The sequence below is a fragment of the Theropithecus gelada genome, chromosome 16 (genome assembly GCF_003255815.1).
Source record: "Theropithecus gelada isolate Dixy chromosome 16, Tgel_1.0, whole genome shotgun sequence".
Classification (NCBI taxonomy): domain Eukaryota; kingdom Metazoa; phylum Chordata; class Mammalia; order Primates; family Cercopithecidae; genus Theropithecus; species Theropithecus gelada.
This window is the reverse complement of record NC_037684.1, coordinates 10,900,709-10,919,398: the sequence shown is the minus strand read 5'-3', so window position 1 is coordinate 10,919,398 and position 18,690 is coordinate 10,900,709. Positions and strand designations below refer to the sequence as shown.

General features: G+C 41.9%; 1 protein-coding gene across 4 annotated transcripts in view; it reads right to left on the bottom strand.

The window, feature by feature from the left end:
- ACACA (acetyl-CoA carboxylase alpha) overlaps positions 1–18,690 on the bottom strand; it is a 326,928-nt gene that overhangs the window by 18,872 nt on the left and 289,366 nt on the right. For all 4 annotated transcript variants that reach the window (XM_025361321.1, XM_025361319.1, XM_025361320.1 and 1 more), the window contains 4 exons: positions 18,101–18,197; positions 16,591–16,726; positions 8,900–9,077; positions 7,362–7,474 (listed from right to left, as the gene is read on the bottom strand). In XM_025361321.1, the coding sequence (XP_025217106.1) occupies positions 7,362–7,474; positions 8,900–9,077; positions 16,591–16,726; positions 18,101–18,197 (524 nt within the window). The remainder of the gene's footprint in view (positions 1–7,361; positions 7,475–8,899; positions 9,078–16,590; positions 16,727–18,100; positions 18,198–18,690) is intronic.

Genomic DNA, 18,690 nt, shown 5'->3' with positions numbered 1-18,690 from the left:
CTGGACAAGTTTGGCTTAGGTGAAAGAGGGTGACCTTGTCTCTTAAAAAATAAGTCCCCATGAAATCCTAAAAATGCACACTTCTAATTAAAAATTTTAAAGAGTTAAACAGAGATGAAATATCACTGATCAAATAAGAAGGGCTAACAGTATTGAGATGTTACTGTGTGCTGGTACTGTTAAAGTACTTTTCATCTCATTTAATCCTTACAACAATCCTAAAAGACAAGATGAGGAAACTGAGGCACAAAAAAGTAACTCACCCAAGACCACAAAGCTAGGAAATAGTGGAGTTGTGATTTTGTACTAGGTAATCTGGTTTAAGGGCCCATGCTCCTTAAACAAAGCAGTTCAAATTGACTTGAAAGTATCCACAGCACAGTGGCCTATCAGGTGTTCCCTGGAGCCAGGATACAATGAAAAGCCACATTTCTCCTCCATGGTATCAAAGGTGAAGAGAGGCTGGACACGGTGGGTCATGCCTGTAATGTCAGTACTTTGAGAGGCCAAGGTGGGAAGGATTGCTTGAGGCCCGGAGTTTGAGACCAGCCCTGGCAACACAGGGAAATTCTATCTCTATAAATATTTAAAAATTAGCTGAATGTGGTGGTGCATGCCTGTAGTCCTAGCTACTTGGGAGGCTGAGGTAGGAGAATTGCTTGAGCCTGGCAGGTCGAGGTGTAATGAGCTATGATCATGACACTGAACTCCAGGCTGGCGGACAGAGTGAGAATCTGTCTCTGACCGAAAAAAGAAAAAAAGGGAAACTCCCAGAGGAAAATAGCTGATTTCTGCAGCAGGAGGTATTTTTTTGCCCAGCCATACCACTTAAATAGGCCAGGAGAAGGCCAGCCCTAGTCTGTGTATGAACAAACTACATCATAAAAGCAGGATTTGGGGGAGGTGACATCTTCAAAGCTTGGAATAAAAATCAGACTCGTAGACTAAAAATTCTCTGCTCAGCCAAAGGCTCCAGGTGACCTTGCAGAAATCTTTTTCCTTTTCTGAGTTGCGTTCCTCATTTATGTAACAACAATCCCAGTCTGGCAAACAGGGAAAATGTTTTATGAAAGAATGTGATATTAAAGGGTTTAAAAAACATTCTCAACTTTCAAAAAAGTTATACTTGGTGGCAGGTGCCTGTAATCTCAGCTACTTGGGAGGCTGAGGCAGGAGAATCGCTTGAACCAGAGGTTGCAGTGAGCCAAGATCGCACCACGACACTCCAGCCCAGGCGACAGTGCGAGGCTCCATCTCAAAAACAAAACAAAAACAAAAACAAACAGTTATACTAAGAAGCCTATGTAAATTTAAATCCAATTTTAACGTTGATGGGCCCTTCTTCCTTAAGAAAGCAATTTGCGCTGGGCGTGGTGGCTCAGGCCTGTAATCCCAACACTTCAGGAGGCCAGGCAGGCAGATCACCTGAAGTCAGGACTTCAAGACCAGCATGACCAACATGAAGGAACCACGTCTCTGCTAAAAATACAAAATTAGCCGGGCGTGGTGGTGCATGCCTGTAATCCCAGCTCCTCAGGAGGCTGAGGCAGGAGAACCGCTTGAACCCAGGAGGCAGAGGTTGCAGTGAGCCGTGATTGTGCCGCTGCACTCCAGCCTGGGCAACAAGAGCAAAACTCTGTCTGGAAAAAAAAGAAAGAAAGAAAGAAAGAAACGAAAGAAAGAAAGAAAGGAATGAAAGAAAAGAAAAGAAAAGGAAAGAAACTTGCTTTGATTGGTTCAATACTTCTGATGCTAGAGATAAGAACCAGACCACCCTCCCCAGAGAGCTCCTGAATATCTCAGATATTAAAACACACTCCCATCCCTCAACCTTGAGACTGAAAAATCAGCATTAAAAAGACTGGAATCTTATTAAGATTCAGAAGTACAAACACAAGTAGTTGTTTAAAAGATCTATGTAATCACATTTTCTATGTTGAAAGAAATTTTTCTATAAAGATACTAAGATAGCGTAAAAAAAAAAAATCCTGCAAAACTATTTCTATATCCATAACAGGTGTGCCTTTCTTTACACAAAAGCATTCTTGAAAAACTGCGTAAATCAGATCCTGTTTTAAATGCCTTAAGGGAGCTATTTTATGAGGAACCCTGCAGTGAATCCTTTGGTAAGGCAAATAATCCTTTTGTAATGGGAATAATTTCTCCCAATGTATCTAGCTTTTTTTAAAATCCCATTTTCATATATCTGCTTTTCTTCAAAGGGGGCCATACCTATCTAAATACACCCACATTTGCATATTGATTTTAACAGCAATCCTCTCAGGGGATGTTTAACCCTAAAGTTCCTTGCAACAGTGTTAGTGCTCTACTGTTCATATTTTTAAAAATCATTATATTAATAGAAAACCCAGAGATTTCCAAACAGGAATTAAAAAAAAAAAAAAAAAAACTGCTCCCCAATCAGCCCTGTCCCTGTGTTTCCAGGCAGACATATCCATATAAAAAAGGTCAGGAAACAGCATATAATTCTCTGAATTCTTCTGGTAGAAATATGCCTCTGCAGTCTTCATTATTTTCCTTCCCCAATTTGCTCTCCCTATGTCTGGCAGGTCAGGATACAGGGATCTGGTCATTTGGGACCAAGATACATTCTGATGACAGCTTTCTCTTGGGGAATCCCTTTAACTAAATGCCTGCCAGGTCCCTCTGGCCAAACAGAATTGTGAATCACTGCTTTCTTAGGGGAAGCAAGCCCAGGTGCTTTTATAAATACAATCAGATTAAAGGATCAAACTAAAATGACCCCTTTCTCTTCTCAGAAAATGTTGTCACTATTGCACTAAACTTCACCAAGTCAAATAGCTTCTGAATCAGTGTGAGGGGTAGGTTTTCAGCTACTGCTAACAGGAGAGGAGGCAAGATCCCACATCTACCTTCGTGATAGAAAGCCTCGTGTTATTTCTCATCAGCCTCCTTACTGCAGAGGACACAGTGGCCGTAGTGTCAGCGAGGACACTCCAAGTTCAACAGGTGAGAGGTGAAAGGCCACTCACTAAGGCATGCGTATCGGAACTTCTTTCTTTCCTAGTCTTAACTTTCCAGGCAACTACATACTTTCTGCCTCAAACAAGCAACTCTGTCTCTTTTCAGCTTTCAGCCTCCTGAAGATAGACACAAGAGTTGGAAAAACACAACTCAGATACTATGATCACCTCTGCCAGAAAAGCAGCTTAACCCTTAAGTTCCCTTAGCCCAGGGAACAGTCTTTTTCCTGTCATTCTGGCTGCTAAAGAGAAGGCTTGGGAGGAAGGCATTCCTGAAGATTTTTACAGACGGGAGTTTATCCTCACCTGCCACCACAATGCTCCATATCTGCACCTGGGGCAACCTGGACCCTGAAGACATGGTGGGTGTGGGCAGGCCTAGAAGGACTAGGCGAGGGCCAGCAGCAGTGCTCAGTCCATGCTGCTGCTCACTGTGGCAGGCAGGCAGGGCATGTTCTGTGTGGGTGGCGGTGCTGTGTGGCAGGCTGCCAGCTGCCTGCGAATAGGGCCACGACCAAGAACAAGTTCCCCTAAGTGGCTCTTTGCCCAGGTGCTCTTCGTATTGAGAGAGAGGGACAGTGGGGAACTTAAAGTTGCTTCACACTTGGGCTGGACAGTTCTCTCTCCATCTAAATTGATTTCTCTCTGAACACAAAAGGAGGGGAAGGATCCAGGAGAGGACCTCAGGTCACAGCACTCAAGAGGCCAGGCTAGCAAGGCCATCCTGCTCCACAGCCACTCTCCCTGCTCCTGGCCTTGTGAGGCAGTAGAAGGATATCAGAGAGAGACAAAAAGGCCTGGGAGGCCTGCGGCTCCATTTCCAGAGAAGAAATTTAATTTCCTTAAGGCAACCAAATGGTAGGAAGTAATTCTTGAAATGACTCTACCAAGCCCTGGTTCTGTGAATCAGGGTCAGAACAGATTCAGCAATGCAAGACTCGGGGGCGTGGGCTTTGTTCACTTTTCTTTCTGAGGTAATTCTTCCCTTTACTTCTATTAGGAATCAGTGTAGATACTATTTACATATTTTCTGTTATAATCACAGACCTGCAAACTAGTAATTCAGCATCTTTCCACCCAGACTAACCATGTAAGATGACAAAAGGCCATTAAAAAAAATCAAAGTTCTAGAAGAGATGAAGTTAGCTGCTCGAAGTTAAATATTACTCATTCTTAGAAAATAAATAGTAATTATGATTTTTTTTTTTGACAGGGTTTTGCTCTTCTTGCCCAGGCTGGAGTGCAATGGTGCGATCTTGGCTCACTGCAACCTCCACCTCCTGGGTTCAAGCAATTCTCCTGCCTCAGCCTCCTGAGTAGCTGGGACTACAGACATGCACCACCATGCCCGGCTAATTTTGTATTTTTAGTAGAGACGGGGTTTCTCCATGTTGGTCAGGCTGGTCTCGAACTCCCAACCTCAAGTGATCTGCCCGCCTTGTCCTCCCAAAGTGCTGGGATTACAGGTGTGTGCCACCGCGCCTGGAATAATTATGTTTTTGAACACAGTCGATCAGTTGTGCGCTGCTTTGTCTGAGTGATCTGTGAGTGAGCTCCCCAGTAAAGAGGCAGATTTGGGGAGAGAACGGGAACACAAGATAACATCCACTCCTACAGGCTTTCTCCTAAATCAGATTTTCTCTGTGGAATTGGCTTTAGATTACAACGGGAAAGAATCCTTGTTTAATTTATTTTAGGCTCAGTATTCAGCTGAGGAAAAATCTGAAGAAATCCTGAGAAATGGAGAACACAGGGAATGAGAATTCCATTCTGGGCTCTGGTGTAGTTTTATTTATTTTATATCTTAGATTATTCACTTTTTTGGCCTCAATTTCCCAATCTGAAAAACGAGACAATTTTCACCCACTTTGTGAAAAAGAATTTCGGTAGTTTGGTTCTAGGCATTGCTAAAAGAGCTGGAATCATTGTGAACCCCAAAGGAACCGGGTTCGTAGTATGTCCCGTTATATCCAGGCTGACCTGTTTTGTCGCAGAGACAGCTGCCCGTGTCGGATATCCCTGAGAGACAGGACTATACTTCTGTTTCTTTCCTATTTCCACATGTGGGACGGAGCCACAGAGAATGCTGGATACCAAACATGGCCATCTGCTTTTTCTAATGACTAAGACGGAAAGATAATGATGCAACGAAGTAAATGCGTACTCATCTGCTCCTCATATTAGCTAGGCAGAGGTGTGATCTTCACTTTATGGTTGGAAAAAACTGATGTTCGGAGAAGTTAAATAATTTACAAGACTCGCAGTTAGTTATTCTTCTTCCAAGTCCACTGCTCATGTCCCCAAGCTGCCCTAGGCCAGAGCCTGCTTCACATTTAGCAGACTAAGGGTCCTTCTTCAAGTGCCATCTTGGTCAAGGTTAAATAAATATGGTTTTCTCCAATGCGGATAGGAAATTGATAATGAGATGATTTGTAACAAATGATTAAACGGCTATCACTTGGGAGTCTCCTCCCTCTCCCCTTCATGTGCTTCAAAAGTTAAAAGGTGCTGGTTGAAGGTGGGAGCGACATCACTTTCCCTGAAGAGAAAGAAGCTTCATCCCCACACCCCTAACCATCCAGTCCTTCTGCAAATGGAGAGAGGATCCCTCTCCCTACTACCCAGTTACTCTGAAGGGATAACAGCCATTGGGGGGTTAAAAAGAGGCAGTGAACCCCTAGTTAATGAGTAGGAATTCAGCAGGCAGTGTAAGATAAATGGAGCTCTCTCTGCTTCTGCTAGAGTCAGCATGAACTGCGGCCCTGCGGCTTGTTTGTGGCAAATGGAGTGCGCGAAATATCAAAGGGCAGTGATCCAGAAGAAGACCGACTTTGACAAATTTTAAATTGGCCAGAAAGAAAACCAGCAAAAAGAAAAAAAAAAAAAAAAGAAAAGAAAAAAAAAAAAGGAAAAGAAAAAGGAAGAAAAAAAAGGAAAAAAAGAAAAAGGAAAATGATGCAATTTGCTGTACCCTGCAATTGCGGCATTGCTGCCTTTGTATGGAATTAGTGGTAAACACAATCGAGGGATGCTGGCAGCAATTATGAGCCATCTAAGTGAGATGCTTATCAGTGGCTGAAGCTTTTAGAGCTCTTTCTATGTACAGTTGTAAGTAACTTGCTGTTGAGCTGCAGTTACTTTAATTAAAGTGTATGGGGTTGGTCAGAAGTAATTATCCTGTTTGGAAAAGAAAGAGAAAAAAACCACCTCAACAATTCTGGGTGGCAATAGATTTTAGAAACAACTCTCATTTCTTGTATGTGTGTATTCCCCATAAAAGGATCAGACTGTGGTGAGTTAGACTTATTGGTGGCTGTTACCCAGTGGCAAACAATGGGACACAAACAGGGTTTATTGTAACCCAAGTCACCGTGTTTGGTAGGCAACCTGGCTCAGTGCTCTAAATACCTGGATGTACAGTCTCCACAGTGTAGGCAAATGGGATTTTTCTGTCTCTGGATGGTGGGGATATACAGTCCACAAATGGTACTTTATTAATTAAATTATCATTTGGAACATAAATGAGCTAGCATTTCTTCTCCATTCACTGAGTTTCACTACATTTTAAAGGCAATCTCTGTTCCTTTAGAAAAAAAACAAAAACAAGACAAACCAACCGACAAAAGAACCTCGAGCAATTATCTTTACTAACATAGCAAGCAGCTCAATGGGAGACCTGGGCAGAAAATCAGTGTTTTAAAAGAATCTGAAACTCATTTAGACTCTGGACTCAACACAGGACTCCCATGGTTTAGTCCTATGTTCAAATCGCAAGTGGCTTCCAAAAGCTCTGAAAACAAATGAGCAAGAGAGTAATGGCTGGAAGCATTAAGCACGCCTGCTCTCAGGGCTATTCTGGCTGCAGTTACTGTTTGGAAGCACACAGTGCGCAATCTTTACTTCTATTTCTCTAGCTCAGGATGACCCCTGGACACCGCCTGGGTAAAGACTCCTGCTTTTCTATCCCATCTCTCAGAAATGAAGTGAGCTGTCCAAAGAAACAAGTAGAAACAGGACATATTTAGATCTAGCATATTCTCTGTCTGGTGAGGCCTGCCCCCAGCAGCAACTCTAGCTACTCATTCTCTACAAGGACATCTTAGAAAGACGGGCTTTTTGCACTCTAAGGAAATATCAGGAAAAAAAATCAGGTGACTTTTGCTTTTTTAGGGCTCACTTTCCCTATTATACACACTATTTCATTCTACCAGGGTTTTTACCATATAGAGGACAGTAAATAAAGATTATCATGAATTTGATCAAATGCTTCAGTGCCTCCTCCCCTGGCCTATGAATGCACTCATTACAAATCAGCTGAATGGCTCATTGATTTGCCAGGAGGACAAGCAGACATACCCAATCGCTCAGCCAAGTGGATGTAGACTGGGTCCACCCGACGCATGGTTTTCACCAGATCCTTTCTGCGGAATTTGATTTCTACTGTCCCTTCTGGCTCCAGAACAGATCCCCTGGATCAGAAAGAAAGAAAACAAAACAGAAATAGAGGTACTTTAAAGGAAGGAGACAACAAAATGAGGCCAGTTACAATTTGTGGACCAAGAAATAGCTTCATTATGGTTTTGCCCACCTATGGTTAACAGACATCTCCCCAGGGAGAATAGTAGGCGCCAGAGAAGTGTCTAAGTGAGGTATGAGAAAGGCCTGGCAAAAAGTATTTAAAGTAATTCTCATTACCACACTAGTCAACTTCCATTTCAAAGGGAGAAGAATACAGATTCCACCACCTACAGCTGGTAAGAGTAACAGGAATCACATTATTTTCCATGGGAAAAAAAAATGCTGTAGGCACAGTGACAGGGGAATCACCTCCATCACGTAGGATGTACAGTGATGAAGGGCAATGCTTCATCAATACTATCTATCTATCTATCTCACCAATACCACAGCTCTCAGTCTGCTTGTAGGACACTGATCAGACACACTAAGCCAGGCCAAGTAGGAAGTAAAACATTCTGCCCAGTGATATGGAAATGAGCAGAGTCAAAGGTCTCAGGGTTACTTTTAGTGCATACTAATGATGTTCAATCCCCGGAAACTTTGCCCTAAACATCTTTTAAAAAAAAAACCCCATAGCTTTCTAGTTTAAAAAAATATAGCTAATGTTTACTATGTACATGGCACTGTTCTAATCACTTACATGTAAATCCTTACAACAATCCTATGCCCAGTCTCCATCTACTATGTAGTAAGGTTCTGTGATTATTCCCATTTTACAGATGAGAAAACTACGGTTTAGGAAGTTATGAGACTCGTCCAAATATAACAAGAGGCAGAACTGGATTTGAAACCAGACAGTCTGATTCCAAAGTCTGTAGAGGAATTGTCTCTGATCTGGTATCAGATGAGTTTAGGACTTAAAAAATAATAAACCCCTAAGTACAGAATGTAAATAATAAGCCTCTTAGCCTAGAGGTTTCACAGTGAAACTACTGGACTCTCCTAAGCAGCCTTTGACAAAGAAGGCTGAATTTGGGGAGACAAGAGAGAAGTGGGCGGTCCACTAAAACGACTGGAGGTAGGAGTTTGCTAGGAAAATGTCAAAGAAATATGTTTTGAAGTTTACTTAGGAAAGCTGAGAACAGACTGTGAAAGGATGCCAGATTAGATCTGTTTTATTTAAGCAGTTTCAGGTACTGCCTCCCAACAAGCCTGAGGTTCTCCCTTGCAGTTTTTTTGGGTGCTACAAACACCATGGTCTTCAGCTTCCTAAAATGCTAGAGTGAGGACCTGGACTCTAATGGAAGGAAAAAGCTTTGGTTTGGAATCACAGGATGTGGTGCTGTAGTGCCATGGCTACACCATTCTCCAGGAGGAAACCAACAGCTACAGTGTCCCTAAAGCTACAGTGAATGGAAATACGGAAGGCACGCTACCTGCTTTCTCGGTCAGCATACATCTCCATGTGCCGGGGATTGATGGAGGAGTCAATCACTACCCAGGAGCCGCCCCGCAGCTCAGCCTGGGGAGGAATGTAAACCAGCACAGGCTGGGAGCACTCCCTCAAGCCGTCCACAATGTAAGCACCAAACTTCAGCACTTGGTCGTACATATCTATGGAGAATGAGACAAATTAGAAATCATGAAATTTCTCTTCCTCAAAGCAGTACTTTTAAACACTGTTCAGGACCTCTGGCCACGAATAGCCTCCTCATACTATGCCTCCTGTTTGGTCACCCTAAAGACTGAAGGGAGTATCGACCTGTATCCCATTCAAGACTCCAGAGGATCTTCAAAATCTCAAGACAGCAACAGAGAGATGCACTGTCTTTCACAAGATACAGTGTGTACGTCTTCCAGATTGCCTTTCCATTTCATATCCTGTCTGAATTTCTGTACTCAGGTTTCACCACATTAATTCACATTTGCTCTACAAATGTTGAGTATTTTTCATGTCAATATGTGCTCTCCCACTACATTAAGTTTTCTAAAGGAAGGAACTATTCTACCTCTTTTCAGTTCTTCTCATGAGGCTTAGCATAGGATGAGCTCTTCAAATGTGCAGCTAATGGAAATTGATCCTTTAAAAATTTTATCTTCAAAAACTATTTTTCATCTTGGTATCCCAATAGCCCTGCCCAGTGCCTGAACATAGTTAGTGCTCAACAAATATCTGCTGAATGAATTAATGCTGAATGAATTAATTATATACTCTGAAAATAATATAATGAGAAAGAAAAACAAATTAACAGTTGCATTTTTATACGGTATCAGTGACAGAAAATTTTAAAAAATATTTAGGAAATACTACACAGCCACATGAGAAGAAGAGACCCAACCAGGGCAACATAGTGAGAACCCGTCTCTACAAATAATAAAAAATTAGCTGGGCATGATGGTACATGCCTGCAGTCCCAGTTACTTGGCTGAGGTGGGAGGATCACTTGAGCCCAAGAGGTCGAGGCTACAGGGAGCCATGATCTTGCCACTGCACTTTAGCATGGGTGACAGAACAAGACTCTGTATCAAAAACAACATAAAACAAAATAAACAAAAAACAAGAGAAGAGCCACCTCTTCATTCTGCTAAAGAGTATGTTTTGTAGACTGGGCATGGTAGCTCACACCTATAATCACAGCTCTTTGGGAGACTGAGGTGGGAGGACCGCTTGAGCCCAGGAGTTCAAGACCAATAGAGAGGGATCCTATCTCTACAAAAAATAAAAAAAATTAGCAAAACATGGTGGCACATTCCCATAGTCCCAGCAGCAACCCCAGAGGGTGAGGTGGCAGGATCACTTGAGCCTAGGAGGCTGAGACCTGCAGTGAGCTGTGATCATGCTGCTGCACTCCAGTGTGGGTAACAGAGCGAGACCTGCCTTAAAAAAAAAAAAAAAAAAAAAAAAAAGTACATTTTGTAATTCCTCCAAAGCCAGGAGCAGCCTGAAGAAAAGGACCCATGATGTATACATAAAGTGAGTCCCTGGAAAACTGGATCAGTTATTTATTTCCCAACTTTTTACGGACTTCTCATTTCCCAGCTCACTGAAGTCCATTGCTAAAGTTTTAGGTTTATGAGTCCAGATGTTTAATGAGTACTTCAGTGGAGCCACAATGGATCCTTTCTAAATACCAAATAACAGGTTCAACTGAGTTCAAACTTTCTTATCAAGGAGAGGATCTCAATTTGGAATAAATCAATTCTGGGAATCCAAGGCAAAGAAGCATTTTTCAGGAAGTTAAGAGCAAACCAAATAGAAATTGCTTTCATTGTAGTTACTGGTAAATTAAACTGCCACCTTCTCCAAAGTAAAAATGGCTTAATATACAAACCATCAGTGAGCATAGTTCACTGCAAGGCATATGCTCCACTGCCCCAACCTGGTGTGTCTGTGAATACTTCAGAAATTCCAAGTTGCCCCAGAAAACACTCCCTATTCTATGTGGAATGTGTATGATTATATACTCCATGTATATGATCAGAGTGAAGACATTTATTCCTTTGGGAGAAAAGCTAAGACCAAAAAAATTTACTGCTAATTACACAACTGCTGTATGAAGAGCAGGGAATAAAGGACTTTAAGCGCTTTACGCTAATTCTGTGGTTATGAAAATAATTGCTCAGTTCAAATTATTTTAACTAAATTAATTCTTTAGTGGATATTTCAACCAGTGCTACATAATAAAATAATTGTGTAATTAGCAGTACATTTTTCAGTGCTGCCAAGAGTACAGTCTCAGAACAAGTAACAGAAAAGAGTGTCCCTCAACGATATCATGCAAAGAGAGGAAATGGAAGGTATAGATAAAAGGAGAAAATAAAGCAATAAAAGACAGCACAAAAAGTCATTCTACCTGAAAAAGAAAAAAAAAGTTAGAGGTAAGTGAAGACAAAGTTTCCAGCTCTTTTACTCACTACTTCTTGTTAAAGACTTAGCAATAACAAAATCTATCTCTGTATTATAATTAACAGATTGACATCCCCAAAAGGGGGAGACTTTATTTAAAATGTATTTTCATTCATCTGTTTTAAAAAATACTAGATTTTTGGTATATGCAAACAGTTTCGAATGAAGATGAGTGTGTGTGTGCGATTTTTACTTTTATGAAATGGACGTGGGCTGCTTTTTGTCATCATCATGGCGTACCAGCGTACCAGGGAACATGATTATATATACACACATATAAATCATTTAATCATCAGAACATCATCTTATTTATATATCCAAGTTGCAGGTGAGTAAACTGAGGCTTAGTTAAATAAGAGTGAGTGGTGGAGATAAGACTCAAATCTAGATCTTGTTGGCCCTAATGTGCACATTCTACTACTTCATTCTTTTTTTTTTTTTTTTTTTTTTTGAGGTGGGGAGCAGGGTGCCAGGGTCTCACTGTGTCACCCAGGCTGGAGTGCAGTGGCACAACCTCAGCTCACTGCAACCTCTGCCTCCTGGGTTCAGGCGACCCTCCTCCATCAGCACCCCAAGTAGCTGAGACTACATGTGTGTGCCACCATGCGCATCTAATTTTTGTATTTTTTGTAGAGACGGGGTTTCACCATGTTGCCCAGATTGGTCTCACTGAGCTCAAGCCATCCACCCACCTCGGCCTTCCAAAGTGTTGGGATTACAGGTGTGAGCCACTGTGCCCGGCCTCTACTACTTCATTCTTACTGCTAGGAGAGACAGCATGAGACTGTTGGAAAGTACTCTGCTTTCCAACATCTAATATGATGAGTAAAATAAAACCAGAAAAAGAGACTTGAATACATGATTGAATATTCCCAACGGTTGCTGGATTTCCTGTGTTCAGAAACGTTCAAAACTATACTGATAACACTACCAGCCTGTGTGAGGCTTGGATCTGACTGCCAAACAAATATTTTTCAGCCCCAAGACTGTGGGTAGGAAAGGAGCATCAGGGTTTGTTAAAGCTCACATGTTTGGGACTAATATATTGCCTCCATCTAACTTGGAACACCTACAGACCCACAGCCCAAACATCAAAACACCCAAAAAGCAGGCTATTAAAATATCAACAAACACACAAATAAACTCTGTAATCAACATGCTCAGACTAACTGCAGCTGCCCCAAACCACATATTTTGAAAGGCAGGTTGAAACACTTGGCAACAATCTGACACACAATTGTCTGAAATCCCTTCATATTTAAGAGACAGAGCAAAAGCACAGCCAAGAGCAGCAGGGGAGGGGTGATCCCCCAAGGGTTTAGGTTAGAAATCAGTCTACAGAATTTTAAAGCTATGCATATGCTGTCAATTCTCAGGCCCTGAGAAACGCAACTGGGAATGGAAAATACTGATAGGTTCTTCACTGGAGAGGCGGGAGCTTGGAGTTTTCTAGCATGCTGGGCCAAGCACATCTGCATGAATGGTGATCACACACAACCTTTGCAGTGTGCTCTCAGCACCTAGGCACCAACCCTGCCTAGGGCTTTTATTGTTATAAACATGGATAAACTGTGGCAACCATGTGTATCAAACAAGGGAACAGGGTGGCAGAGTGTTTCCACAGTGTCCCACACTCTTGAAAACGAAACAGATCTTACTGGCTTGGGCAAGATTATCTGTTAGAAACTGAAGGTAAACATTAGCCATACACAAGCTACATATACATAATGTCTCTCCTTAGTTCATTTTGATCGGCTGACACTGTATTTCAACATCCAAGTAATCAGAGACTTTAAAATAGACTTTCATTCCGGTTAAAGTTTTCAATAAATGTTTTTTTTATTGTTATTTATAACCTGTCCCAGGAAAAAATAATAAGTATAACATGAAAAGCCAACTGAGAGTGACCCTGTAGCACCAGCAGTGAGGCAGCTTAATATCACTGGGATTTGCATCCTATCAAGCTATTCATGCTGAGGCTGGGACCCTGGTGCTAATTTCTAGTAAATTTCACGCTTGATGTCTCCCTGTTGTGGGTCATTGCCGGTTCGTCTAAATAAACTGCTTCCAAATGGCTCTTCCATCTAAATATTCAGCCAGTTTTTATAATTTAATTTTGCATTATGCTGAATAGCCTTCCGGCCAGATAGAGCTCATTGGAAAAAAAGCACCAATACCATCTTGACATGCTTTTATTTATTTATTTATATTTTTACTGCTCGAATTAGACCTCCTAGGCCGACTAGTAAAGAGTTTTTTTTTTCCCCCTCCACTAATGTCAATTTTCAGCATAGCAAGAGCTGTCTCTAATCTTTTCCTACTCATTACACACAATTTTGGAGTCATTTTACCCACAGTGCAGTCGGCTCCTGGCTGTGTGTTTGTGTGCACTGAGGGATGGCATAATTGTTTATTTTCCCTCCCTGCATAATCCCCAGTCAGTATTGAAACCAAAACTGCAAACATCTCCCCAAGGGATGTGAAGAATGACAAGAGGCCCTCAGTTTAGGTCCCTTTACATGAGATAATACGTAGACAACACCCTGACCTGTATGTAAATATGAAAGGCACTGTTCCTCCCCCTCCTACCTTCACAGGGATCTCTATCTTCCCTAAATCTTATTTGTCTTATGCGAGGTGTAAAAGGATGCATCAGCACCAAAATTAAGAAGACAGAACTTGCCCTGGTCTATATATCAGGCCAAAAACTCATTTCAGACCAAGGGCAGCGGGGAGAAAGGAATGGGTACTTATTGTGTAAGGGGTATAGAGTTTATGTTGAGGATGATGAAAAGTTTGATAGTTACACAACACTGTGAATGTATTTAATGCCACTGAATTGTACACTTACAAATAATTAAAATGATAAATATTATGTATATTTTACCACAATAAAAAATGAACTCATTTCTGAGCTCTTGAAATTTCTTTTCACAATAACCAAGGACACCCCCAAAGTAGAGGGGAAGTAGGTAGGATAATAACTTTTTCAGGAACCTTGACATTCTGTTATAGGGATATTCTAGTAGATCTAGTTCTGGTCTTAGGCTCTAAATCAGCCAACTGTGTTACAGGGAGTCAGACAGATCCACCTTCCTTTCCCAACTCTGCCATTTTTTAGCTGAATGAGCTTGGGAAATTTACTTAACCTAATTTACATAAATCTTAATTTATGTAAAATGTGGATAACAATATAACCTACCCCTTAGAGGAGCTTGTTGTGATGATTATGTAAGATAATACATGTAAAATTGTTAGCACAAGTTTCTGGTGAAAAGAGCTCAATGAACCTTAATTGTTGTTGTTCTTATTGTTACAGCGTGGCAGCCAATCTGTGCCTGAGCCAAAATATGTAGCAGAATTGAAGCTTTTCCTAGAATTGCTACATTGGAAACTTTTGAACTCTGAACTTCAGTTAGGATAAAATATCCAGGGTGACACTCCAAAGTAATATCAGAAAGAGTACATTCTCAATGGGCCCCCCACAAAGAGGTAAGTAAGGAGTAATAGCATAGCATTCTCTCCCAGGTCTCGACAAAAATACTAGAGCCAAGGAATGTGGGATCAAGTGAAATCTAATGCTGAATGAACCTCATATATATATGAATGAGGGGGTTTCAGGTCCCCCTACCCTTTGTTATACAACTACCATCTTCTTTTGGACATCCTGGTATTTTGTTTATACACTATGGCTTTATCATTTTGCTCAAGACATTTCTCTTGTTTCTGTGAGGCAATGTCTGTTTCTGACTTATTTTGACTTATTTTTGTTCTCTGAAGTGGCTAGCATCGTTCCTAACACACAGAACTCAATAAAAATGTGTAGGATTGACTTAACCGTATACTCTCAATTTCTCATGGTATTTCTGCTAATTTATTATCTTGGTCAAAAAATAATTCACCGTGATAATCTAAAAAATATATACAATCATTAATTTGGATGTATAGTCCAAGTCTCCCCCAAGAAAAGTATAAAATATGGTAGTTCTCCAGCAAATATAGGCAAAGGTAAACTTTTCAACCAAAAAAAAAAAAAAAAAAACCAAACACAAACACACACACACACACACACACAAAATCAACCTAGTCTACATTTTGCCAACGAGGCCTGGCCATACAGGGCTCTTCCTAGACAAGTAAGGAAACATTGTCGGCAAAAATTTCAAATCCCTCTTGCCACAAAACTGACCATCTGGTAGTTTCCCCAGGCTTTTCCTCCCTCACAGGCTGGGGGTGCTTCCACCCTAAGCTATTTTTAAGTGCCCTATTGAGAGTTCCTTGTTTCACATTTTGTACGTCCCTAAGCATTTTCTTTTCTTTTCTTTGAGATGGAGTCTTCCTCTGCTGCCTAGGCTGGAGCGCAGTGGTGCAATCTCGGCTCACTGCAACCTCCACCTCCCGGGTTCAAGTGATTCTCCTGCCTCAGCCTCCCAAGTAGCTGGGATTATAGGCATGCACCACCACAACTGGCTAATTTTGTATTTTTAGTAGAGACAAGGTTTCACTATGTTGGACAGGCTGGTCTCGAACTCCTGACCTCAGGTGATCCACCATGCCTGGCCCTATCCTATTGCTTTAGAACCCCAAATTCTCCCCAAGACAGATGGAATTTATACTTAGCATACTCTCATGCCCTCCAGGTATGTAGTCTCTGGCTTAGCATGGCCATGAATTCTCTGGCCACGAGAGAGAGAGCTTCACTACTATAAGAGGTGGTGTTTCCTTGGGCTCTCCCTGTAGTGTCCACAGTTGCTCTACACATTAAGGATTCTCCGTAAATGGTGATACTGGCTGCCTAATTACTTAGCAATTCCCATAGCATGGAGTAGAGCCTTTATAATAATGGTCTAATATGCTGGAGCCACAGGCTCAGGGCTGTTGTTATATAATAATACAACAGCACAAATTGCCACAAAGAACAGCCTCCGGTACTGAATTTGTTCATTTTCAAATTCAGTACTGGAGCTAAATCCACAACAGTAGGTCACCTCAATAACACTAGTAGTAGATTATTCTGAAATTGTGTATGGAATTATAAATTATAAAGTGTACTTTTTTCCATTCAAGTTGCAACTCAAAAGATGTCTCAGAGAGGGCAGAATCCCCAAAAAGCCTAGGCTATTAGGACACCCACAGATTCTGCTGAACCTACACACTCCCTCTGCTGCAGAGTGCCCAGTAATCAGTGATGCCCCTCCAGCCCACAGGCAGGCCAGTCACCTTTCATTCCACCAGAGAAGCCTCTCCAGTTGGCAAAGACCATCAGAGGCAGCCCTTCCCGGTTGAAGTCCTTGATGGCCTGATACGTCTTAAACGCAGAATCTGGGAACCAAACCTGGCCAGCCTGCTGGATTATCTATTGGGAAAAGTCAAAGAAGACACAATTAACAACACAGCTCCAGGGGGAAATCTCTCCAAGGTGAACAAGATTTTACTTATTTAAAACTGAAAACTAAAAATCAGACCAACAAAAACTACTGTTCATCAGATCATCATGTTTGGAGTAAAAAAGAAGAAAGGATCCTGGATCTTTGACCTTGTTAAATACTATTCTTTTTAAGTCCTGATTATAACAACTCTGTAGTCAAAAGGGAAGAATGCAGTCCTAAGGACCCTTGTTCTAGGTTTCTCAAAAGCTACTTAAAATGGCCCCATTGTGCTACTCGTTAAAGCAAGTCAATTGTACATAGTCTCCCAGTCCTTTCGCCTTTGTGCTTAGTATAGCATTTTCCTGTACTGTAGCTAATCAATAGACACTTGATGTCACACTGCTGAATAGCCTCCTCCCTGGCCTCCCTGACCCCTCACTTTCTGAATGGTGTCAGGATGTGAAAATGTAATCCATCCTTAAAAAAAAAAATGGGACCAGGCACAGTGGCTCATCCCAACACTTTGGGAGGCCAAGGTGGGAGGATCCCTTGAGCACAGGAGGTCGAGGCTGCAGTGAGTCAAAATTACACCACTGCACTCCAGCCTGGGCCACGAACCATGTCTCAAAAAAAAAAAAAAAAAGGCTGTGGTGTTCGCGCTTTGCATTAGGGCAAGACTTCACCATTAACTCTAGTTGTAGCTCTTCCATGTGTATACTCAAAGAATCGGGGACCAAAGAGCCTTCAGTATTATTTCAGCTGCCTTTCTGGAAGACCATCTCCCCAACAAAAGTATACTGTTTTCTAGCATCAAGAAGACTACTGTAAAGACTTATTTAATTTTTGAGGCAGAATTTAGCTTCTAGTCCATCTAGACTTATCTTAAAAGTGAGCACATGATGTTCTAAGGCCGGGCGCGGTGGCTCAAGCCTGTAATCCCAGCACTTTGGGAGGCCGAGACGGGTGGATCACGAGGTCAGGAGATCGAGACCATCCTGGCTAACATGGTGAAACCCCGTCTCTACTAAAAAATAACAAAAAACTAGCCGGGCGATGTGGCGGACGCCTGTAGTCCCAGCTACTCGGGAGGCTGAGGCAGGAGAATGGCGTGAACCCGGGAGGCGGAGCTTGCAGTGAGCTGAGATCTGGCCACTGCACTCCAGCCTGGGCGACAGAGCGAGACTCCGTCTCAAAAAAAAAAAAAAAAAAAAAAGTGAGCACATGATGTTCTAAAATCATTCAAGGCTGCTGATGCCCTTCCCTCTAAAACTGATGGTTTGCAATGCTCCTGATGTATCCACAGGCACTGCAAAGAGAAAAACCCTCCAAGCACAGGCTCACAGTGTACTTGAGTAGCCTACCTTGGCTTCAGAATCCAAGTTTGCTGGATCAGCTGGGATACTTAGCTCTACTGTTCGGGTTTCTACAGCAACAACTCCCACAGGTATTCCTCCTAGCCTGATAAAAAATGAGCCACATAAGAACCCAATGTATGTTACCATTATAGCTAGCCATTTGTTTTCCAATTCCACATCAAGACATTGGGGAAAAAACTAGAAACAAACACAGAGAGCAGGGGGAATCTGATTCTTCTACGAGTTAAATGTGAGACGCTATGGATTTGATATTTACTCTCTAAATATGGTGGGAAACCACCCTCAGAATCACTTCTATTCGGAAATGTCCCAACACAAGATCGATTCAACCAAGGGCTGTTCTAGGGGAACCTCTGCATTTAGACTCAACAGCCTAGCACATATACACATCCCTACCTCTGTAGCTGCCAAATGAAACTTCTCAGTTCACTCTAGAGCATCTCCTTGGTGAAGATGGTAGGAAATGGTCTGAAAGGCAGTAGGAATCTGAGACTTTCAGTAACTTTTAATGAGGGCTGACCTTGCTGAAATGGAGTTGTAATTTTCTATGGAATATTAATAATGTGGTTCCAGAT